At 38.5% G+C, this 18,242-nt stretch overlaps 1 protein-coding gene across 8 annotated transcripts in view; it reads left to right on the top strand.

The window, feature by feature from the left end:
• The window catches only part of RBL1 (RB transcriptional corepressor like 1), a 59,189-nt gene that overhangs the window by 13,640 nt on the left and 27,307 nt on the right, over positions 1 to 18,242 (top strand). For 7 of the 8 annotated variants that reach the window (XR_013365219.1, XM_077873072.1, XM_077873071.1 and 4 more), the window contains 8 exons: positions 1,044 to 1,093; positions 4,160 to 4,346; positions 5,448 to 5,614; positions 7,995 to 8,107; positions 8,305 to 8,408; positions 12,496 to 12,633; positions 13,625 to 13,789; positions 15,613 to 15,745. Coding sequence is in view for 7 of the 8 variants with exons in the window: in XM_077873072.1 (XP_077729198.1) it covers positions 1,044 to 1,093; positions 4,160 to 4,346; positions 5,448 to 5,614; positions 7,995 to 8,107; positions 8,305 to 8,408; positions 12,496 to 12,633; positions 13,625 to 13,789; positions 15,613 to 15,745 (1,057 nt within the window). In the remaining variant the exon portion in view is untranslated. The other variant, XM_077873077.1, reaches the window with a different exon arrangement.

Raw genomic sequence — 18,242 nt, 5'->3', positions numbered from 1 at the left:
TTTTTCTTGCCTGGACATACTATTTATCATTCAATAAATGTTGGTTTCCCTTCTCCATAGACCAATGTGTAAAATTGGACAGCTTTTGTCAGAATCACTTAGGGAATTTATATAAAATGCTGCCTCTGCTCAGGATTTGAGGTCCATTAATCTGTATTTTTTTAACAGTTCCCCTAAGTGAGTGCCTGAGTGACTCAGTTGAGCAACTGACTCAGTTTTGACTCATGATCTCAGGGTCGTGAGATCGAGCCCCACATTGAGTTCCACACTCAGCCTGCTTGAGATTCTCTCTCCCTTTGCCCCTCCCTGCTGTGCACTTGTGCGCGCTCTCTCTCTCTCAAATAAATAACTCTTAAAAAATTTCTCTAAGTGATGCTTTAGTCACTAGAATTTAGAAACTATTGGTATAGACTAATTTAAAAGTGTTTTCATTGACTTCAGATTTTTCAAATAGATATTTGTATGCTAAGTAGGTTTTCCTGGTTTAAAAGAAATTTTCAGTAATTCTGTTTGTCTATATTATTTATAACAACTGCCAGTGTGGGGGGACCTGGGTGGCTCAGTCAATTAAACATCTGTCTTAAGCTTAGGCCATAGTCCCAGGGTCCTGGGATTGAGCACCTCCATTGGGCTCCCTGCTCAGTGGGGAGCCTGCTTCTCCTCCTTTCTCTGCTGCTCCTCTGCTTGTACTCTCTCTCCTTCTGCAAATAAATGAATAAATAAAATCCTTTTTAAAAAATATTTTATTTATTTATTTATTTATTTATGATAGACATAGAGAAAGAGAGAGGCAGAGACACAGGCAGAGGGAGAAGCCGGCTCCATGACGGGAGCCCGATGCGGGACTCGATCCCGGGACTCAAGGATGATGCCCTGGGCCAAAGGCAGGCGCTGAACCGCTGAGCCACCCAGGGATCCCCAGAATAAATAAAATCTTAAAAAAAAAAAACACCCTACCAATGTGAAAACTTAGATAAATGTCATGTTTTTGTATGTATGGTATTGTGCTTAATTACATGTCACAAATGGCTTTTTCTTCCTAGGTTTTAAAAGGAGAATGCCTCCTGGACCTTTCTAGTTTTACTGATAATAGGTAAGTATCTAGCGCTAATGCTATTTGCCACATTATAGGCTGTCAATGATGATTTATTGCAATTTGATAAGTGGAACATTAACGTAACTCCTCCAAACTCAAGTTCCTTCTGCATTAGTGGCAAGACTGATGTTGTCACTAATCCTTCTTGTCTTTAAGTACACTTATTTTAGGAAACCTTTGGTACTTAAAGAAAAGAAACCTTTGGCACTTAAAAGAGCTCCTTCCAGAGAAACCCATAAATAGACCCAGTGATTTCTATATTTGAATATATGTTCTTTTATTAATCAAATATTGGCAAATTCAGAATATACTTAAATTTCAAAGCCATTATTGTTTTCTCAGTGATCAGATCTTAATTAGGTTCAGCTAGTTTTCAGATTAAGTTTATACTCTCTTTTTGCTTATCTTTCAAAGTAATTTATTATTGCCATGTACGTGAATGTGAAGCATGTCCATAATCAGATAGGAACATCTGAGATTATTAGCTGGGCAGAGTTAAAAACTGAAAAGTCATCAGCCTTTACAGGCCCTGGAGTTTTTGTTTTTGTTTATGTTTTTTTTCTTTAAGATTTTATTTATCTATTTGAGAGAGCGTGAGAGCCAGAGAGATCACAGAGGGAAAAGCAGACTCGCTGCTGAGCAAAGAGCCTGATGCAAGGCTTGATCCTAGGACCTTGAGATCATGACCTCATGGAAGGCAGACACTTAACCAACTGAGCCACCCAGGTGCCCCACAGGCCCTGGAGTGTAAAATCTATCTTAAGTCCAAATAAATCCATTGTGGAGGTACCTGGCTCATTCATTTTGGTAGTCTGTGCGACTCTTGATTTCGGGGTCATGAGTTTGAGCCCCGAACAGGCTGTAGAGGTTACTTAAATAATTAAAAAAAAAAAAAAAGATAAATCCATTGTATAACCTAGTTTTATTCTAGCAGCTTAAAAAAATTCTTGGAGCATCTCGCTGGCCCAGTCAGAAGAGCATGCAGCTCTTGATCTTGGGCTTGTGAGTTAGAGCCCCACGTTGAGTGTAGAGATTACTTAAAAATAAAATCTTCAGACCCACTAAAATCTTTAAAAAAAAAAAAAAAAAAAGACTTTATTTATTCATGACAGACACAGAGAGAGAGGCACAGACACAGTTAGAGAGAGAAGCAGGCTCCATGCAGGGAGCCTGACGTGATACTCAATACCGGGTCTCCAGGATCACGCCCCTGGGCTGAGGGCAGTGCTAAACCGCTGAGCCATCTGGGTTGAGTTCATTGAAGTTTGTCACTGACCTTTGTTCCTGAACAAAAAAAAAAACAAAACAAAAACAAACAAATTTATTGATAAATAACTAACAAAAAGAAAAAAAAGAAATGAGCAGAAGATATGAATAGATACTTTCCTAAAGAAGACATCTGGCTGGCTAACAGACACATGAGAAAATGCTCAGCATCACTCATCAGCAGGGAAATACAAATCAAAACCACAATGAGGAGCACTTGGATGGCTCAGTGATTGAACATCTGCCTTTAGCTCAGGTCATGATCCTGGGGTCCTGGGATCGAGTCCTGAATCAGATTCCCTGCAGGGAGCCTGCTTCTCCCTCTGTCTATGTCTCTGCCTCTCTCTCTGTAGCTCTCATGAATAAATAAATAAATGAAATCTTTAAAAAAAACACACAATAAGTAACCACATCACCTGTTACATCACCTGACACCACCTGTCAGGATGGCTAAAATTAACATGGGAAGCAACAGATGTTGATGAGGATGCAGATAAAGGGGAACCCTCTCTGCACTGTTGGTGGGAATGCAAACTAGTTCAGCCACTCTGGGAAAACAGTATGAAGGTTCCTCAAAAAGTTAAAAATAGAACTACGCTTCAGTCCTACAATTACCCTACTAGGTATTTCCCCATATCATGCAAAAATACAGACTCAAGGGCAGCCCCGGTGGCCCAGCTGTTTAGTGCCGCCTTCAGCCCGGGGCGTGATCCCGGAGACCTGGGATCGAGTCCCACATCGGGCTCCCAGCATGGAGCCTGCTTCTCCCTCTGCCTGTGTCTCTGCCTTTCTCTCTCTGTGTCTGTCATGAATAAATAAAATAAAATCTTAAAAAAAAAAAAAAAAAAACAGACTCAAAGAGGGTACATACACCTCAGTGTTCATAGTAGTGTGATCAACAATAGCCAAACTATGTAGATAGACCAAATGTCCATCAATTGATGAATGGATAAAGAAAATGTGTAGGGGATCCCTGGGTGGCTCAGCGGTTTCGCACCTGCCTTTGGCCCAGGGCGTGATCCTGGAGCCCCGGAATCGAGTCCCGCATCAGGCTCCCGGCCTGGAGCCTGCTTCTCCCTCTGCCTGTGTCTCTGCCTCTCTCTCTCTCTCTCTCTCTCTCTGTCTATCATAAATAAATAAAAATAAATCTTTAAAAAAAATATGGTGTATATACATATACAATGGAATATTACTTAGGCATCAAAGAGTGAAATCTTGTCATTTGCAATGATATGGTTGGAGCTAGCATGTATTATGCTAAGTGAAATAGGCAAAGAAAAATAAATACCATATGATTTCACTTAAGAGTGGAATTTAAGAAACAAAATAGATGAACATATGGGAGGGGGGGTAAAGAGAGGGAAACCATAAGAGACTTAGAAAACAAACTGAGAAGTGATGCAGAGAGGTTGGTGGGAGATAGGCTAGATGGGTGATGTGTATTAAGGAGGGCACTTGTTATGATGAGCACTGAGTATTCTATATAAGTGATGAATCACTGAATTCTGCTCCTGAAACCAACATAGCACTGTATATTAACTAACTCAAATTTAGGGACATCTGGGTGGCTCAGTAGTTGAATATCTGCCTTTGGCTCAGGATGTGATCCCAGAGTCACGGGATCGAGTCCCACGTCGGGTTCCCTGCATGTCTGCTTCTGTCTCTGCCTATGTCTCTGCCTGTCTCTCTCTGTGTATTTTAGGTATAAATGAATAAATCTTTAAAAAAAAAACTAACTCGAACTTAAAAATTTGAAAAGTAAAAATAAAATCTTTAAAAAATAAAATCTCTTTTCAGCAAAGCAGTGAACAAGGAGTATGAAGAATATGTTTTAACTGTTGGTGACTTTGATGAGAGGATCTTTTTGGGAGCAGATGCAGAAGAGGAAATTGGAACTCCTCGAAAGTTCACTGGTGAAACCCCATTAGGGAAACTGACAGCACAAGCTAATGTGGACTGTAGTCTTCAACAGCACTTTGAAAAAGTAATATAACTTAGCCTGGCCTCAGTCTAGAATGATCTTTTTCTCTCTGTGTGTGATTCCACTAACAACAGAAGCATCTTTCAAGTTAAATCTTGAGTTTCTTCTACTAATTTATATTTCCCATGAAAGCCTTAAAAGGTAATTTTTAAAACTATGGCATTTAGTATTTTTATCTCATTTCTCTTTTTTTTTTTTGTATTTTTTTTATTGGAGTTCGATTTGCCAATATATAGTATAACACCCAGTGCTCATCCCTGTCATTTACCTCATTTCTTGATGTTTTTCATATTTTTGATATATTTTCCCAGAACACCTGGACTTTTCAGTAGGGTATGTATCTTTTGACATGAAGAAGGATTTATGTGGGGCGCCTGGATGGCTCAGTCAGTTAAGCTTCTGACCTCAACCCAGGTCATGATCTCAGGAGTCCTGGGATCAAGCACCACATCAGGCTCCTGCTCAATGAGGAGTCTACTTGTCTCTCTCCCGCTGCCTCTCCCTCCCCTGTACATGAGCGCTGTCTCTCTCAAAATCTTTATTTAAAAAAAAAAAAATTATGCTTTCCTATCCTTTCTTTATATCACTTTAACCACTGTTCTGTTGTTTTAAAATGTAGTTTTTTCTCCTACCCATGAGAATCTATGTGCTTTCCCTGAACTTCAGCCCTATAACTCTAGATTGTTAATGGCAGCAAAGTCTTAGTTCTGTATTTATGTGTAAAATGGGTTGGAGGATGAAGTCTATTGGAAAATTCACTGGTCTAGAGTAGAAAACGAAGTTTCAATCCAAACTCTGCCATTACCCTTGTCAGTTTAAACAGTATTTTTACCTTCTCTGTGCCTGTTTCATATGTAAAGTCAAAATATGTATATTTCAAATTAATATTATGATAAAATGAGATTATAGATAGTACTTTGAAAAGTGTTACTTAAATGTAAAGATGTTATTAGCATAATGTTGGTAAAAATTTGGTGGTTAACCAGAGGAAGGAAGAAAAAAGTAGTACTAAATGTGAGTAGAGAAGGTGGTATATATACTGAATTAAACACATAATGAGGGCAAGGTAACTTTTTAATCTCACAGATTTTTCTTTTTTGACAGAAAACATCATTTGCACCTTCTACCCCACTGACAGGACGGCGATATTTACGAGAAAAAGAAGCAGTCATTACTCCTGTTGCTTCAGCTACTCAAAGTGTGAGCCGATTACAGAGTATTGTGGCTGGACTGAAAAATGCACCAAGTGAACAACTTATAAATATTTTTGAGTAAGACTTAAATATTTCTGTACAGCTAAGGGAGAAAAAGCTGATGGAAACGAATTAGAATGGTTGCCAGGGTTGCAAGGAGAGGAAATGAGTTCCATGGGTATAGAGTTGCAGTCATATAAGATGAATTCTAGAGATCTATTGTATAACAGTATGCACACGGTAAAAAATACTGTAATGTACTCATAAAAATTAAGGTAAATTGGGCACCTGGGTGGCTCAGTCGGTTAAGTGTCTGCCTTCTCCGTTCGTGATCCAAGCGTCTCAGAATAGAGCCCTGCATAAGGGCTCCCTGCTCATCAGGGAGCCTGCTTCTCTCTCTGTGCTCCTCACTCCACTTGTGGTCTCTCTCACTCGCTCTCAAATGGATAAATAAAATCTTTAACAATAAATAAATAAGAAAACAAGTAAATGAATGTTAAGGTAAATTTATTATGTGGTTTTTGTTATGTTTTTTAGTACATAATTTAAAAAAGAGAACTTAAATAGAAAGAAATAACTCAAAGAGTCACAGCTTGCGTTAGAAGTACTTGATAAGGGATGGTTGGATGGCTCAGCAGTTGAGCATCTGCCTTTACTCAGGACGTGATCCTGTGGTCCAGGGATTGAGTCCCACATGAGGTTCCCTGCATGGAGCCTGCTTCTTCCTCTGCCTCTGTCTCTGCCTCTCTCTGTACCTCATGAATAAATAAATAAATAAGAAAAAGTACTTGATAAGTACCAAAAAAGTATTTTTGCCATATGTGCTGCCTACCTCTTCTTATATATGATTCTGGTCTGTTTGAACATAGAGTTGGGAGTCCTGAACCCTCCACTAATTATCTGGCTTTGTACAAATCACTTTCTTTCTCATAGTCTTGGATTTATTTGTCATTTCTGAATTAAGATTGTTTGAATGACAGAAAAGTAGCACTTAATATAAAGGTAATGAGTATTTCTTGCCAAGTGCCTTCCTTTTTAGTACTATCTTTTTTTATTTGTTATTCTTAGGCTTTCATAAGTATCGTTCCAACACTATATATATATATATATATATATATATATATATATATATATATATAGTTGACCCTTGAACAGTATGGGAGTCAGGGTTGCCAACCCCCCCCACACAGTTGAAAATATATATATATATAAAACTTTTTTTTTAAAGATTTTATCTATTTATTCATGAGAGACACAGAGAGAGAGGCAGAGACAGAGGAAGAGGGAGGAGAAGCAGGCTATATGCAGAGAGCCTGATGCAAGACTCAATCCCAGGACTCCGGTGTCACGCCCTGAGCCAAAGGCAGATCCCCAACCACTGGGCCACCCCGGCATCCCAACTTTTTTTTTTTTTTAAGTAATCTCATCACCCAACAGGGGCTGGAACTTATGACTTCTCTCAAAAAGATTTTATTTAATCTTAAGAGATTTAAGTAATCTCTACACCTAATGTGGGACTCAGACTTTTAACCCTGAGATCAGGAGTCACATGCTCTACTGACTGAGCCAGCCAGGTACCCCATATATAACTTTTGACTCCCAGTAACATACACAGTTGATAGATATATGTTTTGAATGTTACGTGTATTATGTTCTGTATTCCTAGGATAAATTAAGCTAATGAAAGGAAAAATGTTATTAAAAGTATCATAAAAAAGAAAAAATACACTTATAATACTGTACTGTATTTATCCAAAAAATCCACTTATAAATGGACCTGCACAGTTCAAACCCATCTTGTTCAAGGGTCAGCTGCATCTATATACATGAATACTGCCATATCAACGTGTTTTTTTGTTTGTTTGTTTGTTTGTTTTTTGAGTAGGTTCCTGTGCACAATGTGGAGTCCCAACACAGGGCTTGAACTCACAACCCTGAGATCAAGACCTGAGCTGATATCAAGAGTCAGACACTTAACCAACTGAGCCACCCAGGTGGCCCCATATTTTCCTTAAATCAGATTTATTAAAGTATAATTTACACAATGAGAGTCATCCTTTTAACTGCACAGTTGTATGAGATTTGACAAGTGCATGAAATTATATAACCAGTACCACCACAATCAAGATATAGAACAATTCCACTAGCGCCCCAAATTTATGCCCCTTTTAGTCAACCCCTGTGTCATCCTCAGCCTCTGGCAACTACTGATATATTTTCTGTCCCTTTAGTTTTGCCTTTTCAAGAATGTCATATAAATAGAAGCATAAAAGAGATGATATTGACTCTGCTAATGTTGAAATTCCAAAACAGTATGACAAATGATTTTGTTTAAAAGCTGTCCGTTTATTTGAAATATGCTGATTATGTATTGAGGCTTACAGTTGGGACCAGAACTGGAATAAACGTTGGTAGTCTGGAGTTTTTCCCCCGGTAATTAGGTTCTTGTATTTTATAGATCTTGTATTCGTAATCCAATGGAAAACATCATGAAAATAGTGAAAGGAATAGGGGAGACTTTCTGCCAACACTATACTCAATCAACAGATGAACAGCCAGGATCACACATAGGTAAGGAGACAAAACTAAGGTTAACACAGCATTGAAAGTAGACAAATTGCCCCTAAAAAAAGCAGAAATTATTTTTTTTTTCCTTTTCAGCTATTCTTAATGTGTAAGATTTAAGTTTATATAAGTTTGTTCTTTGGTCCTTAACAGCTATGTTTCATTTCATTAACACATATTTTCCCTTTTATTCCCCTCCCTAGATTTTGCTATAAACAGACTAAAGCTTGCAGAAATTTTGTATTATAAAATATTAGAGACTGTAATGGTTCAGGAAACACGAAGACTTCATGGAATGGACATGTCAGTAAGTAAATCCACTCTCCCAGCCCCTAGCAAGGTCCAAAAATCCTAAGCCTGGAACCAGTGTGTTGAGAAGCTCTATAATGTGTCACGGGAATTAGCAGTTACTAGCAAACTTAGCCAGTATGATTTGCTAGTTGGCCTTAATGGTCTTTTGCACATCCAGAGCTAGCCACCTCTAGGTAGAAATATGAAATATTTGAAATTCATCTCTGATAGACCATCAGTATCCTTTCCCTTCAGGTCCTTTTTTTGTCCTTTATTCCCAGCTAGCCAATAATGAGACCCTTCCCAACATTAACCTAATCAATAATTAGGATATTTGCCCATACCTCCCAAGAATTTTGGAGGAATAAAACGCTTGTTAAAAAATTGCTTTGTAGGGATCCCTGGGTGACACAGTGGTTTGGCACCTGCCTTTGGCCCAGGGCGCAATCCTGGAGACCCAGGATCGAATCCCACATCGGGCTCCCGGTGCATGGAGCCTGCTTCTCCCTCTGCCTGTGTCTCTGCGCCTCTCTCTCTCTGTGACTATCATAAATAAATAAAAATTTAAAAAAAAATTAAAAAGAAGAAAAATTGCTTTGTAGGGTGCCTGAGTGGATCAGTTGGTTAAGCGTCAGACTTGATTTCAGCTCAGGTCATGATTTCAGGGTCATGAAATTGAGCCCCACATCAGGCTTTGTGCTGAGCATGGAGCCTACTTGGGATTCTCTTTCCTTGTTCCCCCATCACCCCATCATTGTTCACCCTCTCTCTGTGTGTCTCTCAAAAATGAAAAAAATTTCTTTTTTTCTTTGAACATTTGATAACTCTAGCCACTCTCTCCAATAGCTTATAAAGGAATTTTTCTAAAAAGTCAATGCAGGGGCACCTGGCTGGATCAGTTGGTAGAGAATGCATCTCTTAATCTCAGGGTTATGAGTTTGAGCCCCACATTTGGTGTAGAGATTACTTAAAAAATAAAATATTTATAAATAAATAATCAGAGCTGTGGGGTATCTACCTCAGTTGATTGAGCATGTGACTCTTGATCTTAAGGTCATGAGTTCAAGCCTGCTGGGAATAGAGCTTACTATAAATAAGTAAATATATATGTACACGCACATACAGTTCATAAAAACTCAAAGATCTTACATGGTTTTTCAGTTTCCTCCTCCTCCTCCTCCTCGTCTTCCTTGTTACCACTCTAGGTGTTATCTGAAATTTTTTTTTTTAAGATTTTATTTATTCATGAGAGACACAGAGCGAGGCAGAGACGTAGGTAGAAGGAGAAGCAGGCTCCACGCAAGGGAGTCTGATGTGGGACTCAATCCTGGGACCGCGGGATCATGACCTGAGCCAAAGGCAGACACTCACCACTGAGCTATCCAGGTGCCCCTCTTTTTGGAGCTCTTATTCCAATGAGGAACCTTCTGGATTTATCCTTTTTTCTTATTTTCCATTTCTTTGTTATTTTATTCTACTTCTAAGGATATTTACTCAACTTTTCATCATCTGGTTCTAGTGAATTTTTTTATTTTGGCTGTATTTTCATTTCTAAGATCTCTTTCTTGTTCTTTGAGGTTATTAATTTAGATTTCTTTGACATTTTCTTGTATATACTGCAATGCCTCTTCCCTCTGAGTTTAAAAAAAAATTTTTTTTAAGATTTTATTTGTTTATTCATGAGAGACACAGAGAGAGAGAGAGAGATAGGCAGAGAGAAAGAGAGAGGCAGAGACACAGGCAGGCTCCATGCAGGAAGCCCAACGTGGGACTCGATCCCAGGTTTCCAGGATCCAGGATCATGCCCTGGGCTGAAGGTGGCACTAAACCTCTGAGCCACCTGGGCTGCCCTAAAATTTTTTTAATTTTTAAGAATTTTTTTTACAATTTTAAGTAGGCTCCATGTCCTGTGTGGGGCTTGAACTCACAACCCTGAAATCAAGAATCACCTGATCTAGCAACTGAACCAGCCAAGCACCCCTTTAAGATTTTATTTTTAAATAATCTCTTCTACCCAGCATGGGGCTCGAACTTACAACCCCAAGGTCAAGAGTTGGATGCTCTGCCAACTAAGCCAGCCAAGCGCCCTTTTTTTCTGTTTTAATCTTTGTCTTTTAGTTGGAGGATTTCCTCATTTGTTGGATTATTCTTAGATATACCTTATGGTGACTAAGCAGTTTGCTTCAAAGTTTTATAGGCAAGAGTAGGAATGTAAGTCTTGTGCGACCATGTAATATTAGGGACCCTCAACTATTGGTGTCTTTAAGGTTCTTCTGAAATATTTCAGTTTCTGTAGAGAAGTATCTGCTAATCTCTTACCTAAATGTTGGTGTTGTGGATCAGAGCAAGGAAGGGAAACTTGGTTTCACAATGCAATCTGTAGACTTTCACCTAAAACCAGTCTCTTATGCTTGATGTTCTCAAGCTCTGAGCCTCCCAAGAGTTCAGTCTTAGAATAATTCTCCAGGTCCCTGTTGGGATAGACTAGAAGCCTATCATCTAACTCATTAGAGTGGGGATTAGATAGAGTAATTCTAAATACTACAGACTTTCAGATCATCCATTCATGTCAGCCCCTGCCTAATCCCTACTTTCCATTCCATCTGTTCCCCCAGTTGCTGTGTTTTTCCTAGGTTGCATGGAGCAAATTCGTTAATTCCAAATGTCACTCTTCAGGCCCTTGTTTAACCATCCCACTTTCTACTAAGTAACTTGTCATGTATTGTAGTTTGCAGTTATAGCCGACTTCTCATTTTATCCAAGTTAGTTTCTGTTTCTTATTCTTTTTGTTGATTTGGAATGATACTTGAAAGGATGGCGGGACACCTGAGTGGCTCAGTGGTTGAGCGTCTTCCTTTGGCTCAGAGTGTGATCCAGGGATTGAGTGGGTCCAGGGATTGAGTCCCACATTGGGCCTCCTGCGAGGAGCCTGCTTCTCCCTCTACATATGTCTCTGCCTCTCTCTCTTTGTCTCTCATGAATAAATAAAATCTTAAAAGAAAGAATTATGGTGACACACTTTATAGAACTGAAAACTTATGTTAAATCTTTTCTTTTAAAAAAAATATTTACTTTAAAAAACATGTGCTTATTTATTTATTTATTTATTTGAGAGCGAGAGCGCACACACAGAAGGAGAGGGAGCCTGATGCAGGGCTTAATCCCAGGACCCTGGGATCATGACCTGAAGGCAGACAGTTAACTGACTGAGCCACCCAGGCACCCCAAATCTTTTTTTTTTTTTCTTAAGATTTATTTATTTTTAGAGAGCGCCCATGAGCAGGGGGTAAGGATAGGGGGTGGGAGGAGCAGAGGGAGAGGGAAGGAGATGATTGCAAGCCGACTACCGACTGAGCATAGAGCCCAACTCAGGATTTGATCTCAGGACTCTCAGATCATGACCTGAGCCGAAGCCAAAAGTAGTATGCTGAACATACTGAGCCACCCAGGCACCCAAGCTTATGTTAAATCTTAAACTCAGTGGTAAACAGGACTTTTATCTTCTTAATAAAATACTTCTCTGGGGACACCTGGGTGGTTCAGCAGTTAAGCTCCTGCCTTTGGCCCAGGGCGTGATCCTAGAGTCCCAGGATCGAATCCTGCATCGGGCTCCCTGCATGGAGCCTGCTTCTCTCTCTGCCTCTGTCTCTCTCTGTGTGTCTCTCATGAATAAATAAAATCTTTAAACGAAAAGACTTCTCTGAACTTTTTAGTCTTAGCTGTGATATTATAATATCTTTGATTTTAGTGTTTAACAAATCTGTATGTTGATAAGATAGTTGTGATAAAACTGGTATTTAAACAAATGGAACCCAAAAAAAAGGAACTAATCCTAATGCTTCCTCTTGGTGGGAATATTAACTATTTTATTATTTCAAAGCTGATTGTTGTATATGCCTCATTTAATTATAAGATCTACCATTAAGCAAAATTATATATGTTATAAGAAAACTATCAGTTTGAGAACTCAAATTTTTATCTTTGATAATCTGGTGTAATATAATACACAGATTATTTTATCTTGTTTCTATACTCATCTTTATAAAATGGCAAAGGCTGAAATTGCTGAGAAATACTAAACTATGGTTTTTCTGTTCTCCAAGGTTCTTTTAGAGCAGGATATATTTCATCGTTCCTTGATGGCTTGTTGTTTGGAAATTGTGCTCTTTGCCTATAGCTCACCTCGTACTTTCCCCTGGATTATTGAAGTTCTCAATTTACGACCATTTTATTTTTATAAGGTGAGATGAGAGTTACAATAACATTTAATGTTACCTAGTGTCTGAATTTAGACCGATGCCAATATTATACTTATTGGCATGATTTAGTTAATATTTTGTCATCTGTGCTACTTTCAAGGTAGTGATAGAAAAGTTAGTTTGAAGAGTTAAATCTTTATACCTAAAATATGCCTTAAGTTACGAAAAATGTAGATCATTGGAAAGCTTATCCATATGAATTGCTGACTGAGTGGGGTTTGAATTTTTTTTTCATGACTTAAGGAAAATTGCTTCTGTATATTTACTTGAATGTTGCTGTGTGTTTTCAGATTTTCTCTTAAGAAATATAGGTAATTTTATTCAAGGACAGTGTTGTTTTTGGCCTTATCTGATAGCAGTTCATTTTTATTTGTAACATGCTTTTTTCATTCAAGAAGTTAAATGCCTTTGTTTTTTTAGCCACATAAATAATATATTCTCCTTGAAGAAAGACAAGTAATACATATAAATGTAAATATTAAAATTATACATTATAATCCTAATTATAAATAATAATCACTTAATACTTTTGTGCATATACTTTCAGACTTTGTTGTAGGATTTACTCTTATTTAAATGGAATTATGTAATATAAGCAGAATTCCTTTTAAATACATTATTTTTTCTGTTCTTTTTGAGCTACTGGAAAGAATAGTCTGAGAAGGGACAGTAAATTCAAAATAGCTCTGGACTTGGAACCCATGACCTAAGTTTTACCACTGTTGGGCTTCTGGCCAGTTTCCACGTATCATTTCCTCATTTTTCTGTGTATACAAAAACCAGAAATGTATGTGAACGTATTATGAAGATCTTAAAAACTCCTTCATAAAATATATTAATAAGACATTGAAACATGGTTCAAGAATATCATTGGTTCTGTGTCATCATAAGACCAAAGGTAGTCATACATGCAAGCCTAGTACAGAAATGATTATTTGATACTACATAAGCTTTTCAATTTTCTTTTTATCAGGTTATTGAGGTGGTGATCCGCTCAGAGGAAGGGCTTTCCAGGGACATGGTGAAACACCTGAACAGCATTGAAGAACAAATTTTAGAGAGTTTAGCGTGGAGTCACGATTCTGCATTGTGGGAGGCTCTCCAGGCTTCAGCAAACAAAGTTCCTACTTGTGAAGAAGTGAGTATATTTTCTTTGGAGTAATATCTGTATATTTGCTGAACATACTGAGCCACCCAGGCACCCCAGCCTGGAGTAATATTTTCTTTGGAGTAATATCTGTTCTAATCCATTGCCCATTTTTTAATCAGGTTGTTTTTTTATTATTGAATTATAGGAGTTCTTTATATATTGTAGATACAACTCTGTTATCCAATATGATTTGCAAAACTTTCCTTCCATTCTTTGGGTTGTCGTTTTACTTTTTTTTTTTTTTTTAACATTTTATTTTTAAGTAATCTTTACACCCAAGCTGGGGCTCAAACTTAAAATCCTGAGATCAAGAGCAGCATGCTCCCCCAACTGAGCCAGCTAGGTGCCCCCTTGATAAAGTCTTTTGGAACATAGAGTTTTTAATTTTGATGATGTCCTATTTATCTGTTTTTTTCTTTTATTATTTGTCCTTTTGAAGTTTTATCTTAGAAGCCCATTAATTTTATTTATCTTTTTTTAAAGATTTTATTTATTTATTCATGAGAGACAGAGAGAGAGAGGCAGAGACACAGGCAGAGGGAGTAGTAGCAGGCTCCATGCTGGGAGCCCGATGTGGGACTCCATCCCGGGTCTCCAGGATGACGCCCTGGGCTGAAGGTGGCGCTAAACCGCTGAGCCACCCGGGGATCCCCCCCCCAGAAGCCCATTAATTTTAGCATTTTTAGTTTTCAAATGTCTATGTAAAAAATTAAATATTTTTCGTTAATGGTAGTAAAAATTGAAAAAAATCAGAGAAGTTTGTGCCTAATACAAGTGACACATTTCACAGTTTAGTATCAGGTAAGAAGTTGAGTTTTTTCCCCTTTACCTCTGTATTGTTCTTTTGTAACTCCTGTCTTTTCATCCTTATTTGCTTTTCTCCTTACACTTCATGAAACCTGATGAATTTTTCTGTAATCCCAAACTACTGGAAAGACTATCCAAGACCAGAAAGAACTAAAAAGATGATTTCTTGAAATCTCTCTTCCATGCATCTTTGGACTTTTTTTTTTTTTTTTAAGATTTTATTTATTTATTCACGATAAGCAGAGACCTAGGCAGAGGGAGAAGCAAGCTTCCTGCAGGGAGCCTAATGTAGGACTCGATCCCAGGATCCTAGGATCACTCAACCACTGAGCCACCCAGGTGCCCCGCATCTTTGGAATTCTGCCGCAAACTGTGATTAACTAGACAATCTTTAGTATTCATCAATATTTCCATTGTAGAATCCCTTGAGAAAGAAAAAAAGCTATGGACTTGAATAAGAGGATTTGGGGGGAAGCCCTTGCTGTATCACTTACTTGTACGTCCTTGGGCAAATTTCATATTTTGAGCCTCTATTTTCTCATCCTTAAGAGGAAATAGATAGTGCCTACCTAATCAGTTTATTTCTAAAAGTAGTCAATAAACTTAAGGAGATAAATTATAAGATTAAGTGAGATATATTTAACAATATTGACTATTGAGCACTTTATACAAGTTTTATTTTGTGAACAAGAAAGAGGGAAAGAGGGCAGCCCGGGTGGCTCAGCGGTTTGGCATCTGCCTTAGATCCTGGAGACCCAGGATCGAGTCCCACGTCGGAGTCCCTGCATGGAGCCTGCTTCTCCCTCTGCCTCTCTCTCTCTCTCTGTGTCTCTCTCATGAATAAATAAAGAAAATCTTAAAAAAAAAAAAAAAGAAAGAAAGAAAGAGGGAAAGAGAAAACATTTAAAGTAGTTAAAAAAAAAACTTTTTTCTCAATTTTCGGTTACAAGTGTTCATTAGTGGGTTTATCTATATGTAAAGCAAAAGGTTTTTGTATTTTACAGGTTATATTCCCAAATAACTTTGAAACAGGAAATGGGGGAAATGTACAGGGACATCTTCCCATGATGCCGATGTCTCCTCTAATGCATCCAAGGGTCAAAGAAGTTCGGACTGACAGTGGGAGTCTTCGAAGGGGTAGGTTCAACATGGGTAAAACAATGAACAAAATAACAAAGATAATTTTCTCAAAGAAAATACCAACTCTTGCTAATACAGTATTATGAAATCTAATTTCTTCATCAGGATTTAAAAGGGGGCTTATAAAAAATAATAGAAATGTAAAGGGGCAGTTAGGTGGCTCAGTCAGTTGAGCATCCAATTCTTGGTTTCAGCTCAGGTCTTTTTTTTTTTTTTTTAAGGTTTTATTTATTCATGAGAGGCACAGAGAGAGGGGCAGAGACACAGGCAGAGAGAGAAGCAGGTTTCCTACAGGGAATCAAATGCGGTACTGGATCTTAGGACTCCAGGATCACACCCTGTGCCAAAGGCAGATACTCAACCACTGAGATACCCAGGCGTCCCTCAGCTCAGGTCTTGATCTTGGGGTCCTGGGATTGAGCCCTGCATTGGGCTCCATGCTCAGGGCACAGTCTGCTTGTTCTTTTCCCTCTGCTCTTCCCCCCCACTCATGCTCTCTCTTCTCTCTCAAATAAATAAAGAAATCCTCAAAAAAAATTTTTTTAATTAAAAAATGAAGAGGGGCTTATACCAATACCTTTATGTAGCCCATTGTATAGTTTCTTTACCAAAGTAATAAGATTTTTGCTCTGATTTTTTTTTCATTTTTTAGAGAAAGAGTGGGGGAGGGGAGAGGAAAAAAATCTTAAGCAGGCTCCACACCCAGTGCAGAGCCAAATTGGGGGGCTCCATCTCACAGACCTGTTGCTCTGATTTTTAATATCTCTTTTTTAAATTGCCATGTCAGTTGTAGAAAGAGTATTTTAGCATTTTAATAAACCCACAACTTTTCTAAGATTTTATTTATTTAAAGAGCACAGGGTGAGGGGCAGAGGGAGAGAGAGAATCTCAAGCAGACTCCACACTAAGCATGGAGCCCAATATGAGACTTGATTTCATGATATTGAGATCATGACCTGAGCTGAAATCAAGAGTGGGATGCTCAACCAACTGAGCTACCTAGGTGCCCCAACATACAGCTTTTCTAAATGCTAATGGAAAACTCTGTGAATAAGCAAAATACCTACTTTTCAGATGTGACAAAAGTTATGTTCTTTTTCCATGTATGTCTCTGTAGAAAGATAAATATTTGAAGCAGAGGGGCACCTGAGTGGCTCAGTTGGTTGAGCATCCACCTCTTTTTTTTTTTAAGATTTTTTTTTTTAAGATTTTATTTACTTATTCATAAGAGACACAGAGAGAGAAAGGCAGAGATAAAAGATATAGGCAGAGAGAGAAGCAGGCTCCATGCAGGGAGCCCAATGTGGGACTCAGTCCCGGGACTCCAGGATCACACCCTGGGCTGAAGGCAGGTGCTAAACTGCTGAGCCACCCTGGCACCCCTAATCTTTTGATCACATATCCCTGAACTAACTTTAGATGAACAAGTATTCATTTTTCACATAGCTCTTGATCCTTTTTTGGACCATAATTGTGTGTGCGTGCAGGCACATGCATAGTCTTTGCTTTACATCTAGTGCTAGATTATAAAAATGTGCAAGCTCTGCATACAAAACAATCTTCATAAGCAATGGAAATGATTAGGATTATTTTATGATCTTTAAGAAATTTTACTGGGTGCCTGGGTGGCTCAAGTTGAGTGTCTGCCTTTGGAGAGGTTCATGATCCCAGGGTCCTAAGATCAAGCCCCACATTGGGCTCCCTGCTCAGCAGGGAGTCTGCTTCTTCTTCTCCCTTTGCGCCTCTGCCCTGTTTTTGCTCTCTCTTGCACACGCTTTCTCTCTCTTCCTCAAATAAATAAGTTAAATCTCAGGGCACCTATGTGGCTTAGTGGTTGAGCTTGTGCCTTTGGCTCAGGTTGTGATCCTGGGGTCCTGGGCTCAAGTCCCACATCTGGCTCCCTGTAGGGAGCCTGCTTTTCCCTCAACTTATGTCTCTGCCTCTTTATGTGTCTCATGAATACATAAAGTCTTTAACAAAAAAATAAGTAAGTAAAAAAAAAAAAAAAAAAAAAAAGTAAGTAAATACGTAAATGTAAAGTGTTTTTTTTGTTTTTTTGTTTTTTAAGATTTTATTTATTCATGAGAGGCAGAGACACAGGGAGAAGCAGGCTCCATGCTGGGAGCCTGACCTGGGACTCAATCTGGTTCTCCAGGATCACGCCCCGGGCTGAAGGTGGCGCTAAACCGCTAAGCCCCTGGGGCTGCCCCTAAAGCCTTAGAAAACAATTAATATTGAGCCTTGACTCTGGGCAGAAGAAGACAATTAATTAATTTGTATATTTATTAGTTGTTCACTGTAGCTTTTCCACAACTGGGCTAGGAAAAGATAATTTGAAGGAGTTTACAGCTAACTTCATGGCTATAATGTGAATCCTCTATTGAAATGTCAGCTTTTAACATTTCTAGTCAGATTCAACAGCTGCCTTAGATTTCTTGTGTGTAAGGATCCAGGTTGGGACGCCTGGGTGGCTCAGCCGTTGAGTGTCTGCCTT

Source organism: Canis aureus, chromosome 26 (assembly GCF_053574225.1).
Source record: "Canis aureus isolate CA01 chromosome 26, VMU_Caureus_v.1.0, whole genome shotgun sequence".
In the NCBI taxonomy this organism is placed as follows: Eukaryota; Metazoa; Chordata; class Mammalia; order Carnivora; family Canidae; genus Canis; species Canis aureus.
This window is presented reverse-complemented; position numbering and strand designations above follow the sequence as displayed.